This window comes from Zea mays, chromosome 5, assembly GCF_902167145.1.
Source record: "Zea mays cultivar B73 chromosome 5, Zm-B73-REFERENCE-NAM-5.0, whole genome shotgun sequence".
In the NCBI taxonomy this organism is placed as follows: Eukaryota; Viridiplantae; Streptophyta; class Magnoliopsida; order Poales; family Poaceae; genus Zea; species Zea mays.
In genome coordinates this window covers 25,584,910-25,598,600 of record NC_050100.1, presented here as the reverse complement: position 1 = coordinate 25,598,600, position 13,691 = coordinate 25,584,910, and the positions used below count along the sequence as shown (strand labels likewise).

At 47.1% G+C, this 13,691-nt stretch overlaps 2 protein-coding genes across 2 annotated transcripts; both read left to right on the top strand.

Annotated features, from left to right (window-relative positions):
* Nucleotides 1-1,886: 1,886 nt before the first annotated feature.
* On the top strand, nt 1,887-3,539 carry LOC100192768 (uncharacterized). Its single transcript, NM_001347650.1, has 5 exons — nt 1,887-2,067; nt 2,194-2,411; nt 2,514-2,678; nt 2,784-3,019; nt 3,110-3,539. The coding sequence occupies exons 1-5, from the start codon at nt 1,995-1,997 to the stop codon at nt 3,363-3,365; spliced, it is 948 nt and encodes a 315-aa protein (NP_001334579.1). The 5' UTR covers nt 1,887-1,994; the 3' UTR covers nt 3,366-3,539.
* Nucleotides 3,540-9,054: 5,515 nt separating this feature from the next.
* Nucleotides 9,055-11,277, top strand: LOC100273954 (CBS domain-containing protein CBSX5). Its single transcript, NM_001148343.1, is given in 2 exon segments — nt 9,055-9,543; nt 10,288-11,277. Coding segments are annotated over 2 exon segments (1,125 nt in total). The 5' UTR covers nt 9,055-9,220; the 3' UTR covers nt 11,090-11,277.
* Nucleotides 11,278-13,691: the final 2,414 nt, after the last annotated feature.

Genomic DNA, 13,691 nt, shown 5'->3' with positions numbered 1-13,691 from the left:
TTTCAGACCCCGGTCACACGACGCCATATAAATAGATTAAGGGGGCCGACGGGTTTAGCCAACACTAATCACTCGACCACAAAACCCTAATCAACATTCTATGAGGAACCGATCTCCTAGGCGCTTGGAGTGACTGGAAGAGCTGTGACTATATCTTAGATCCCCATCTCCCCATCGGGACCGGGATTTGAGCCTCCACTGTAGGTGTCACTGGAGGAGTCGATCCACCACCGATCAACGACGAAAAACAGTCTCCTCGTCACACGCAGCAAGATCGAGGAGGAGGAGGAGGCGGCGGGTCTTCACTGCAAGACGCCACCGCGATGGTGGCTATGAACAATAATGAAGGTATTGTAGTTGCGGATTGATATTTTAGAGGCTTATGAATCGATCCTAGGCACTATAGAATCTAACAAAACACAATGGTGAAACCTATTCTATATTTTGACAATTTCTTAAAATAGTCAATTTTAGTTGTCAACAATAAATATAGAGGGTATGGATTTTTGTGGATAAACTACAAAATTTTCTTATAAATTATAAATTTATTTTTTTGGAGATGACGAGGACCTAACTAATATCGTACAAAATTTAATGGATACCCAGTGCATTAAACCGAAGCATATGGACTTTTGGATTCTAGAAGCGGGTGACAAAGGATTGTCTAACCAACATGTGATTTGAAGAGAGAGAGACGGGTGGCAGTGTCGCATAAGTGCCTGGATGTCAATAGGCGAAGCGTCAATGAAATTCCAACAGTCAATTAACAAGTCTCCACGTGATTTTGAGTTTCTGACAATGCGCTTCACGTATTATTATGTCACTACGTACTGGTAATAGAGTAAGAAGCCTATCATTACAAACAAAGTAAGGATAGACTGTTCGGTTCTGATTTTCTAGATTGTGGTTGCAGCTGCAGCAATACACCAGTGGCTTCTCTTTACTCAGTGTTATGATAATTTAGTCTGCTACGAGTAGGGATGGCAATGGATCACCATTCAAATATCATTTTATAAAAAGTTATAGCCCTTAAATAATTTTGGTTTAAAAATGAATAGTAATAAAACTTGACCATAATCCATCGAAATACATGTATTATCTCAGTTTTTTTTGGAAAAAAAACAAGCAATGATAAGTTTAACTAAATGTATAAAAATATGATACTAAATTAAGATTGCTCTGGTTTAATTTGAAATTACAAGTCATTCTGACTTTTATAAATACATAGTTTTTAGATGTAGATAGATATAATGTATTGATAAATACTAAAAGTAGATATCTAGAATAGCAAAAGCAGTTATAATATAGAATGGCCAGAGAGTATTAGATTAATCATATAATATAATTCTATACTGAAACTATTTAAAAAAATAATGCCGTATTGTATAGAGCTAGTTAGATTTGAATCGATTAGTTTTTCAGAAAACAAAGACGCCATCTTTTTCAAGCGCAGCTCGGCGTGGAAAAGGAGACAAGAAACCATTATTGTACTGTGAGTAGGCCCCCAAATGGTCTTGGACGCCACTGGTGCGGACGTGCGGTGATGCTGATCGATGGATTCTACGGTTCCTGCCTGTCAAGTGTTTGTCCTCGTCTCGTCTTCGGAAAACAACAAACGACAAGTCCAAGGCAGAGTAGGCACGTGGGAGACTGATCACCGTGTCTGAATCAGGGATTACATTTTCGGTTTGGAATTTGGGAAAACCCCGTTTTATTTGACTTTTGAATTTCAGATTTTAGACCGAAATATACCAAAAACTGGATCGAAAATTGCATATCGGACTGGACTGAGTACGAAAAAAAAAATACCGAGGGAAAGTTCAAGTGTTCAACCTTGAATGGCCATGGCCTTCTTTTCGTTTTCGTTTTTTTTTTGAAGAACAGACAGACTTGAAAGTTGAGATATCTCACTAATCCCCAAAATGTCCCTATAAAACTGATGATCTGCTGATGAGACATCCCACTCGCCGGCCGTCCTTGAAGAGCGAGCAGCAATGGCGCAGGAGATCGAGCACACCCACCTCCCCATCCGCGGCCTCAACCTCCACGTCGCACAAGTAGGCACAGGTGAGTCCTCATCGTTGCTTTGAGCCGATGGATCCCAGCGGAGCAGGCAGAGTATCGATCATTCATGGGCTACGGCCTGCGGGCCGCACGGCTGGCCGGCTGGTGCCGTTGGTTCGTGTGCCGCAGGTGAACTGGGCACGGTGGTGTTCCTGCACGGCTTCCCGGAGATATGGTACTCGTGGCGCCACCAGATGCGGGCCGTGGCCGCGGCGGGGTACCGCGCCATCGCGCCGGACTGCCGCGGGTACGGCCTGTCGGAGCAGCCGCCGGAGCACGAGGAGGTCTCTCCTGACGACCTCATCGCCGACGTGCTGGGCATCCTCGACGCCCTCAGCGTCCCGAAGGTAAAGCAGCGGCTGCGGCGGTAGCCCACCGAACGGGACGAAAAGGAGGAGCGTCCAATCCATGTCTCCAAGATCTGAGCTGCTGTTGCCGCGCGCGTGCAGGCGTTCTTGGTGGGCAAGGACTTCGGCGCCATGCCGGCGTACGAGTTCGCGCTGCAGCACCCGGGCCGCACCCTCGGCGTGGTGTGCCTGGGCATCCCCTTCAACCCGGCTCCCATGTCCTTCGACGCCATCATGCCCGAAGGATTCTACATCCTGCGCTGGCGCGTGCGTAGCCGCCCGCCACTGACTGCATACATACAGCTCTTGCTATTCTAGTATTCTTCTTCTTCTTGAGCTGGTGTTCTCCTTTTGCTTTCTCTTCTTGTTCAGGAGCCGGGCAGGGCGGAGGCCGACTTCGGCCGGTTCGACGTGAGGCGCGTGGTGCGCACCATCTACGTGCTCTTCGCCGGCGCCGAGATCCCGATTGCCAAGGAAGGGCAGGAGATCATGGACCTGGCCGACCTGTCCACGCCCCTCCCGGAGTGGTTCACCGAGGAGGACCTGGACGCCTACGCCAAGCTCTACGAGAAGTCCGGCTTCGGGTACCCGCTCAAGATGCCGTACAGGTAGCCACTCCTTTCGCCGGCCAAACGGCAGATCTCTCTGATGTTCATTAATTGCTTTTTTGGCTTCCATGGGAAAATTTGATTGCGCAGATCTATGCACAAGCTCCCGAACCGGCTGGACGCCAAGTTCCAGGTGCCGGTGTTCATGGTGATGGGGGAGAAGGACTACGCGTTCAAGTTCCCGGGGTTCGAGACCGCCATGCGCGGCGGCGTCATGGACAACTTCATGCCGGACCTCAAGATCACCTACATCCCTGAGGGGAGCCACTTCGTGCAGGAGCAGCTCCCAGAGCAGGTCAACGACCTGCTACTCGGCTTCCTCAGGGACCATCCCTCCGCCGCATAAGCAGCGGGTGAGACCGTCAGAATAATGGAATGCTTCCTGAGCAACGGTTTCTCTACTCTATTGCCGTTGCCTGGATCCATGACCGTGTTAATTAATTAATTAGTACATATACCTCCTACTCAAATCAGATGTACGGTTTTTTTAATCTGCAATAAAAATCATCGTTGCTGCATTACTCGATCCGTACCTTTGCGTAGAGGTTCTTTTGATTTAGATAACGGAGTGAAGTCTACTCAGACTGACCGCAGCGCACCCCTCCCCCCTAGCACTGTAGACGCGTAGAGGCGCTCTACACGCCCAGCAGTGGCCTCCAAATGGCCCCCTACGCGCTACAGTGCTAGGGGAGGCCGCACAGGTCCTCTAGATCAAGGGGAGCACTGTAGCGCCCCCTTGCACAGTGCTCCCCTATTTAATAGTTTAAAAAAATAGTAATAAAAGATAAATATGGTTAGATAATAATATTTTATAGTTGTAGTGGGGTATAGAGGGATAATATAGGGGGAACCGCTGCGGGAGATGAAAATTTAGGGGGTGAAATGTTGATGATGTGACTTAAAAAAGTGATATAGGGGGAAAAATTTAGGGGGAACCGCTGCGGATAGCCTCAGCCGAGGCCAGTGTCAGTAAGGTAGCGTTTGGAAGGAGGGACGAATAAGGACGAGGATGGATAAGATAGGATCATTCTAATTTGACTCGCGTTTGATTTAGAGGTTCAGAGTTAGGGTTAAGAAATATTCTTTAAAAATGATGGATGAGGTCATTCCTAAAAAAAATAAGGGACATGATCAGCACAGTATTGATCCCGTCCCATCTCTCGTTGACACCGAACCAAACACTACCTAAGAGTTTTACTTTTACTCCCTCCGTCTCAGGATATAAGGCGTAACCACTTTTTATTCTTGTCCCACAATATAAGGCGTGCTCTCTCTATGCATACGTATATCGATGCAGTGGTATAGAGACAATTAAATGCATTTCTTGGTCTTTGAACCAGAGTTAGTTACGCCTTATATACTGGGACGGAGGGAGTATTTAATAAGTTGCCACATAAGTTTTTTCTTTATACAATATCTCTATTATAAAACATCAGTTTTAGCTGTCGTCCCGCGTCATCCTACCCATCGTTTAATGCAAAAAAGTAAAATCACACACAAATAGAAGCATGTATATTTTTTTTTAATGTTTTATTAAAACAAAATCAATTCATATAGAACCGTGGTAAGGCAGGGCAACTGATTAGTAGTTTGAAGAGGAGAGAATATCGAATAGGATTACGAGCTCGGTATGAGTTATAAAATTGGATTTCTATACAATTATAAAATAAAATTGTGTATCTATAATATATTTTTATTCTATGTAACATATCAATCTTAAAAACAATACCATAAACTTTTTTTTTATTGTAGGGCATGTTTGGTTGTATATATTGCCCTTAAGGTGACAGAAATTGCCTTGGTCGCTATTGGCCACAATTTCTGTGGCAGACAGCTTCCTTGCGAAGCGCACATGACATTAGACTACCATACAACCCATGAAAGACGAAACAACAAAACAATCCGAGAGAAAAGAGAGGAGAGACACCTAAGACTGTCTGCAACGGTTACCCCTAAATTTTTCTCCCTATATCACTTTTTTGCGTCACATCATCAACATTTCATCCCCTACTTTTTTATCTCCCGCAGCGGTTCCCCCTATATTCTCCCCCTATACCCCATTACAACTATAAAATATCATTTCCTATACCTACTTTTCATTTACTATCAATTTTTCTCTATCTAATAAATACTCACGTGTTACAAAAATACGCAAGAGGAGCAGTTAGCGTTACCCTGCATCTGGCGGTTCACTGTGCATTGCGCTTGTACTGTAGCAGCGGTAGCGGTGAGCGCTGCAGCATGTAGCGTTGCTCTGCACACGCTAAACGAAGGGGAGAGGGCGTGTGGCGGGATGCGCTGCGCATAGCCTAAGAGTCCTCCTCTGTTGTGTAGAGTATGTTCTGGATGGCATGGACCTGATACCAGAAGACATCCATCATCATCATCAGGATACAGATATAGCTCTGAAGGATGGATACAACTAGGGGTGACAATGGGCTTTCAATTTTACATTATAAAATTTAAGGATCGGATTGGATTAGGATCGAGTCTTATTTTTATTCATTTTTGAACTAAAATTTATTTAGGGTCATACTGTTTTGTGAAGAAGCATTTGGATCGTGATCCATTACCACCCGTAGATACAACAGGAAAACATAGATGATGATCGCAACACAAGGATCTCAATGTCCTGCAGCTTGCTTGGAGAAGTACAAGTCTCTCTCCTTCTACAGGCTATCAACAAGGAGCTTCAGCTCAGTTATCTGCAAACCATGGCATGGCATTCACACAAGTCGTCATGATTTTAGAAATCGAAAAGAGAATATAAAAACATTCACACAGACTGACTAGTAAGGCTCACTTGTCCATCATATATAAGCTGGACCGCCAGAGTCCCTTTGCTGCTTTCCCTTCTCTCATAAGCGTTCTAGCTCCGTGTGCATGTCGAGAAAGAACAGGACAATGAAACGTAAAGCAGCATTTTGGAGAGTTTCTTCTAAGGCCCTATTTGTTTCCTTTTATTTTGAGAAATTAGAATCTTACTAATAGAATAGACTACTTTTTTAGAATGTGACGTTCCACCACTTTCCAAAGTTATCATATAAGCTTATTTTAAATTCATGGGGTGGGAGATGAAAATTAATTCTATAGATTTACATGCTATTTTTTCGATGTACAAATTATAACACACTCTTTTACTTGCTTCGCTATAACATAAATGTAGTATATAATTAATTCTCTTATATGATTTAGGATAATATACAAATATATTTCATATATAAATATATGAACTTAATTAGTTTTGTCTAAATTATAATTATTAAAATGGAATTTAATTCCAACGAAACAAACGGACCCTAATACAATTTGCTTAGAATTGGTGGCAGTAAAGGGAATATAATACCGAGGAACACTACTCGAAGCCTTGTATTAGCTTATATACAGACTAAAATTCTAGCCACCAGGTTAGTGATTACTTGCCCATGAAGTAAGTCACCATTGACAGATTGTCGAGGGGCCTTCCTTTGATAAGCTTGTTCACACCTCTATGTGCTGCAACAATTAGCAATGGAAACATCAAAATTAAGATTACGGTAGCAACAAAAGCCTATTTTGAACAAAAACTGGTGAGTAGTAACCTAAGCAAGAAAAGGAAAACTAATTTACAAAGTATAACAGCCTAACTCGTGATCTGAGTGTTTTCTACTTCAACCAAGAAATCGATGCAGACTGCAGAGTGTTTCCATGTTCTCGTGAGATTCTAAAACTAACCAACAACGCCACGTGCAAAAACTAGAGCACAACAAGTACGGGCATCGTTAAACTGCTTCAAATCAGCAAAGGAGGAAGCCAGAAAAATTAGGACCCTACGAGGCCTTAACACCACTGCGTAACAAGTTCTTGCCCAGAAATTAACGCTGCATAACATGTGCACACAACTGAGAAGCTTCTCTAAAATAATATTTCGTCCTTACTCCACCTATTTCTATTTTCTCTCTTTTTTAAAAAAATTTTCTACTGCTTTAAATATGCAATGTGCGATGACGAGCTTGATTTTACTAGTTCTGGACGCGCTGGTAATTACTCGCTGCATCTGTTCATCACAAGTTCAGAACGTGTAGAGTGCTCCCAATGCTAATGATCTAGACCCTGTTTACGCTTGAATGCTACAGTTGCACAACGTCTCATTTGCAGCGACACAACAAAAGCAAACCTTAAACCCAGGAACACAACTATACCAGCACTTAGGTTTATATAGTTTATACAGTTTATTCGTCTGATTGGTTGCAGCATCTACGTGCGCCTGTCTCGCGCAAGCCTGCATCGCCGCGAAGACCCTGGCCTCACCTACTTCTCCACACATACAAGACCCGACGGGTAAAAGAACTAAAGTTGCACAAGCTCATCCATGCTTGCAAACGACGACACAAGAAACCAATCACAGGATTGGACGCGGTCAACGCACGTCGAAAGCCTGGGCGCCGTGAGCAGTGAAACCAATCATACGGTATGTGGACCGTTATAGTATTTGGGGGAGCAGTAGAAAATAGAAATAGGTGAAATACTACTTTAGAGAAGTTGTTATGTTTAAGATTAACTCCAACAAGTACCAAAAATTACAGCTCCCAAAACATAGTAATTGAGATCTCCTTAAAAGTATAAAATCCAATAAAAACGTAGTACTCCAATGACTCCAAATATTTTTTTTCCAAAACCTTTTTAATTAAAATATAAATACATTCAAGTATCACGTGATTCATAAAAATAATTGGAAAAACATACTTTTTTTAAAAAAAAATAAAAATTACATGATTCATAAAAATAACCAAACCAATTCACTATTACTTATCCTCCTCAGCTTATTCTTCTACCTCTTTCTTCTCTTCTAATTTCAGTTACTCTGTCAACTTTTTTAAAGCTAATTTATGAACTTTTTTTTTACCTTCGTGTATAATTTGTATCATGAAACTTTTTCCAACGGCAGAGAACTTTGCAACACTCCTACTGCCTGCCCTTCTTTTTCTCTAGAGCGGAGGAGGAAACGTTTTGCAGTTTGCTCCACTGGCAACCGGCAAGGCTTCAGAAACGGAACGGTCCCGCTCCACATACTCCTATTCAGCGTTTATCAGCTCGGCTCGACTGACTCAACTCAGATGCAGCTGCAGCCTGCAGATAAAGATAAAACTGCGGCGGGCGGGGGATTTCGCTTTTCACCTGCTCACCCCTCCCCCCCCCCCCCCCCCCCCCCAAAAAAAACTATCCAGATGTCGCCCCTCCCAGGCCCACGAACTAGAGACCCCAACCCACAACGCGTAGCTACCCCTCCTCCCACGGAAAAAAATTTGTTGCAGCTGGGCTGTAAACCAGATATTTGCAGCCTCTCATAAAAATAAGGATAGAGTCCACCTGCAGGTCAATAATATAACTAAAACGTTACCTGGTGGATCTACAGATGGACCCTATCATCCTTTTGTGAGGAGCTGCAAACATCCCCTGGTTTACAGGTAGAGATGGCAATGGGGACCCGATCCCCGATTCCCCGCGGGGAATTCCCCTATTAGGGGACGGGTATGGGACTAATTTAGTCCCCGTGGGGATCTAAATGGGGGAAATTTAATCCCCATCGGGTTCGCGGGGACGGGGATGGGGAACCATCCCCCGTCCCCGTCCCCCGTGTACCCGCCCCACGAAACTATTTTATCTAAGTTAGTTAATTTACTTGTTAAAATTATAGTAAGAATTCAGTGCATGGCATGTTATAAAATAGAAAAGTAAACTCTAAAGTAGATGTCTCTTGTAATTTTCAATCTTGGTTGTTAAATTCGTATTAATTTGATACAATCAATTTAAATTTATCTTTAAATATTATACTTCTAACGGGGACAGATTCCCCGCGGGGTTCCCCATGGGGATAAATTCCCCGACGGGGACGGGGACAGGAGAAAAAGCTCCCCGGTGAGCATTCGCGGGGACGGGGACGGGGAATTTTTGTCCCCGCGGGGACGGGGATGGGAAGCCATTCCCCGACGGAGAAATCCCGTTGCCATCCCTATTTATAGGGCCTGCAGCAAATTTTTTCGCCTCCCACCCCCCAACGCGCCGCGGTTGAAACAAAAACCCCCCTCCCTCCCCCTCGTCTTCCTCACAAATCCCACCCCAAAAAAAAAAACGCCTCCCGGTTGCTCGCCTCTATCCGCATTGAAAATCTTTGAAAGAGGTTTCGATCCCGAAACCGCCAAGGGCCCGCCCCGCAAGTGCATGGCAGTGAACTTCCTGGCCAATGAGTTGTCGGACCTGTGCATCGGCAAGCCGGCCGTGAGGTCGCTCCCGCTCTCCGCCGCCACCGGCGACCTTGCCGCCGCCCTCCGGAGGGTGTCCCGCTCTGGCGCCGCAGCCTGCGTCGCGGTGACCGGACCAGCGCGCGCCGTCGTCGGCCGGGTCGGCCCCGCGGACGTGCTCTGCCTCCTCTGCACCGACCCTGAGGCGCTCGCGCGCCCCGCCGCGGTCTTCTCCAAGCCGGTCTCCGCGCTCCTGCCTAAGGACGGCGCCGGAGAGGTCCGCCGCGTCGATCCCCGCTCCAGGCAAGGCTCAACTGTCAACTCCTATCCTTCCTCCGCTCTTCTCGGTCTGTGCAAACGACGCGTGGGATTCGTTCGAGATTGGAAGAACGCTAAGGCCGTTCATCACGAGGAAACACGGTTTTTTGGTAAAAAAAGAAATTCCTTAATAAAAGCTGCGATAGAAATCGATTTTATGAGGCAACTTTCATCCCTCATCATGATTACTTGGCGTGCTGACTAGGCTAGTGTCATTTTTCTTTTATTTTGGGTCCCAATTCCAAGACAGACGACAGACGAGCGTTCATCCTCATCATGATTACTTGGAGGGTTTGATCTCTGCTCTGTGCTTTGTTGCTTGGAATATGCGACCCCGATTCGAACAAGTGACTGTCATGTTCTTTACTCTCGTGATGGTCAAGAAAAAGCCGCATTCGGGTCAGATCATCCGAGTCACCGGAGACAATCTAGTGGTGCGGCTCGGAGTGGGTTCCGGGAGATTGCGACATGCACCCCTGTCTCTTTTTCAGCCCACAAATCTCGCAGTTCTTTTGGGGTCCGCTTGTGGCTCGAAAACGGCGCCGCTTTGATCGGAGTCTTGGAATGAAAGGTGGAGGATCTTGGCATGTGGTTTGGAAAATGCGTGCGTCTTTATTCGAATCTTTCTTTAAAATATCGGCGATTCTTTTGGGATCTTGCCTAGTATTTTTAATCACTGCATGTATTCGGTTGCTTTTGAGCTGACCAGCGTGGGGTTCCTTTCTGCAGTATCTTGGAGGCCCTTGATGCGATTCTGAGCGGGGCGCAGGTGCTGGCCGTCCCCCTCCGCGCTGGCGGGCGCAAGAAGCAGCTCGTTGGCGCCGCCGACGGCGACTTCTGCTGGCTCACGCAGGAGGACCTCGTGCGCTACTTCCTCAACTACATCTGCCTCGTCTACAATGTGGCGGCGCGCTCCGTGTCCTCCCTCGGGCTCGTGCGCGCCGACTTCCTCTCGGTGCGCCCCGGCGAGGCGGCCCTGTCCGCCGTGCCCCTCATCCGCCGCGCCGTCGCCACGGAGACGGCGGTTGCCGTGGTCGCCGAAGACGGGCACCTCGTCGGCGAGATCTCCCCTGCCCTTCTCGCGGCCTGCGACGAGACGGCGGCGGCAGCCATCGCCACGCTCTCGGCCGCCGACCTCATGGCCTACATCGACCACTACGTGTCGCCGCCTGAGCACATCCTGCGCGCCGTCAAGGCCGGACTGAAGGACAAGGGCCTGGACGCCTTGCTTGCGCTGGTTGAGGACGAGACGCTGTCATCGTTCTCGTCCCTCTCCTCCGCGTCCTCCTCGTCCGACGAGGAGGCAGGCCGGGCGCAGCTGAGGCGTCCGTCGTCGGGGAGCTACGGGCGGCGGGCGGCTGACGAGCCGGTGGTGTGCAGCCCCGCGAGCTCACTGGTGGCCGTCTTGGTGCAGGCCCTCGCGCACAGGGTGAGCTACGTCTGGGTCCTCGACGAGGACAACGACTGCCGCCTCGCCGGCATCGTCACGTTCGCGGACGTGCTGAGGGTTTTCCGGGAGCAGCTGCTGTGAGGCCTGACGAGTGCTTACTGTTTCCTGGCTCCCATCTTGTGGTGTCATGGAATTGAGAAGAATATGAGCTCTTGTTTCTGAAACATTTTTATTTGAAGAGTATGTGTTTGCTTGCTTGGTAGCCAGTTCAGAATTCAGATGAACAGCTTTGACATTGGTGCGTTTTCATTAAATTTCTTCCTATTAATAAGGCAGCACTGTGGCTTGATGCGGTAGGTTGTTTGTGCTTAAAACTGTATCTTGATAACCGAAAAAATTAATCATTCTTGAACATACCATGGTTCAGTGCCCTGGTCCTTCACATGGCGAGCAGGTTCTCCCTTGCTGAACGAGGTGGCGAAGCTTTAGCGCCCGTTCAATGTACAGTACAACCATAGTCGGATGGTTAGTTGTTTAACATCGTGTGTTAGTGCATGTATTTATGATTTAATGTAACTGTGTATGTGATATGATCTGGTTTTAAAGTTTGACCGAGCCTAGGTAATTTTTAACGAGTGAAATGCATAAGAAACTTCATCCTTAGAAACATCTCACATCGAGAGCTCCTAGAGCAACAGAGAAAAAGTCTGTCTCGCGTGACAGGACACCGAAGAATGAGTGAGTATAGAGAAACTAGGGGAGCTCCTCGAATTATCCTTCATAGACTGAGATGCTAAGATGTGAATCTTACTAACTTCATCCGTAATATGATAAGGCTGGTTCCAATCTGAGGCGGTAGCATCCGTGGTCTCGCAGTATCGTTCGGTCGGCGGGGTTGTCGACTGCTCAGTCGGGTTGATACCAACCATGTTGGACCTTGTTCGGGTTGGTAGCGATTGATCCGTTGGGTAAGAGGGTCGATATCGGTCGATCAGTTACATGTGAAGGATACTGATTAGTTGGTTCGATCGGTATCGACCCGAATCGATACCAGTCTATTAGGTGTGTATGTGGTCTGGCTCGATCAAGGATGATCGTGCCTAATTCTATCTCTCCTAGCAACCTACACTCTGATTGGAGGTGCAACACTATCCTCTTGTGACCCCGGTCATGGGTCCTATATTAATGAGGAAGGACGTTGGCACGAAAGCCAATGCTTCCTGCCACCGCAAACCCTAACGCCATAATTTCCTAAAGTACCGATCACCTTCTAGTGCCCTAGTGACTGGAACCGCCCTTCCTATGGCACTAGTAGAGCCAAGCACAACCTCTACACCGTCCACCGATGCACCACCACAGTTATCTAACCTACAAAGAGGATGATATAGAGGAACCCTGGACTCTATCGCATCGACACTCTATAGGATCTAGGACACCGGCTAAAAGGGGGGTGAATAGACGGTTTTGACTAAAATAAAAAACACTAGGGAAATTTAATCAATATAACAAGAGGTATAAATTCTCTAGTGATAACAAGTAAACAATCTATGAGAATCAATTAAGGAGATTGAATACTTGATGAACAATATGCAAAATACTAATCACTTGCACGACAATAAGTAATGCAAGAAAATAAAGACACCGAATTTTATCCCGTGGTATCGGTGATTTGCCGATCACCCCTAATCCACGTTGAGGTGGACTTCAAGCTCTCACTTGCTCCTCTATCAAGACACGGTTTGATCTTTGAGCCAAGTGGACAAGAAATCACTCAATACCTCGATTCCACTAATGTCACCTTTGCCGCTCCGGCGAGGTAGGCGCGAACCCCTACAATCAACACCACGGCTTCTCCACAATCTTCTTGGAGAGCTCGACGGAGACAATCATCCGAGCCGTCTAGGAGGCGGCAACCTTCAAGAGTAACAAGCCGATGACGCTTGCTCGGTGTACCACCTAGTGCCTCAAGAATCACCAATGGATGCAAATGCACTAGGAACACTCAATCTCTCACTAGAATGCAATCTCAAGCAAGGAGTGAGAGAGAGAGAGAGTTGGAGGATCACAAATGAGCTCAATGTATGCAAGAAATGGCCAAGAGAGCCCTCACACACGAGCTCCCCTTCTATTTATAGTCCCCCACTCAAATCCAACCGTTATGTGCAAACAACACATGTTCTGCGCACACGCGGACGGTCCACGCCCTAGGGTCGGACGGTCCGCCGTACATATAATGGCTAGTTTTCCCGTTTGAAATCTATCAGAGCTGTCAGAAAAGTGAGGTCCGGACAGTCCGCCCACCTTGGTCGGACCGTCCATGACCTGGCAACTCGGAGCACCAGAGCTCTGACCAAGTGGAGTTAACACATGCAAACCGTCCGCCTACAAGGCTGGACGATCTGAGACCTGGGAGTCAGTACTGTCCGGGCTTATCCTTCAGATAGTCCGTAGTACAAATCCCAAAAACCACACAGTCCCTATCCAGACCAAATTTGGCACCTGCAGACGGTCCGCCCAACAAGGTCGGACGGTCCGCACTATAATTCAGGGACTGTGCCGAGAGCAGCCTTCTCTGGTCAGGACTGCGGACGGTCCGGCCCCAAGGCCCGGACGGTCTGCAGTACAAATGAACATGACCTGTCCAAAGCGAACAGACTTCGGACCCCACTAAAGGATCGCGGACGGTCCGCCCGCAAGGCCCGGACGGTCCGCACATCCCAAGACTTGGCACTTTTGAAAGTCG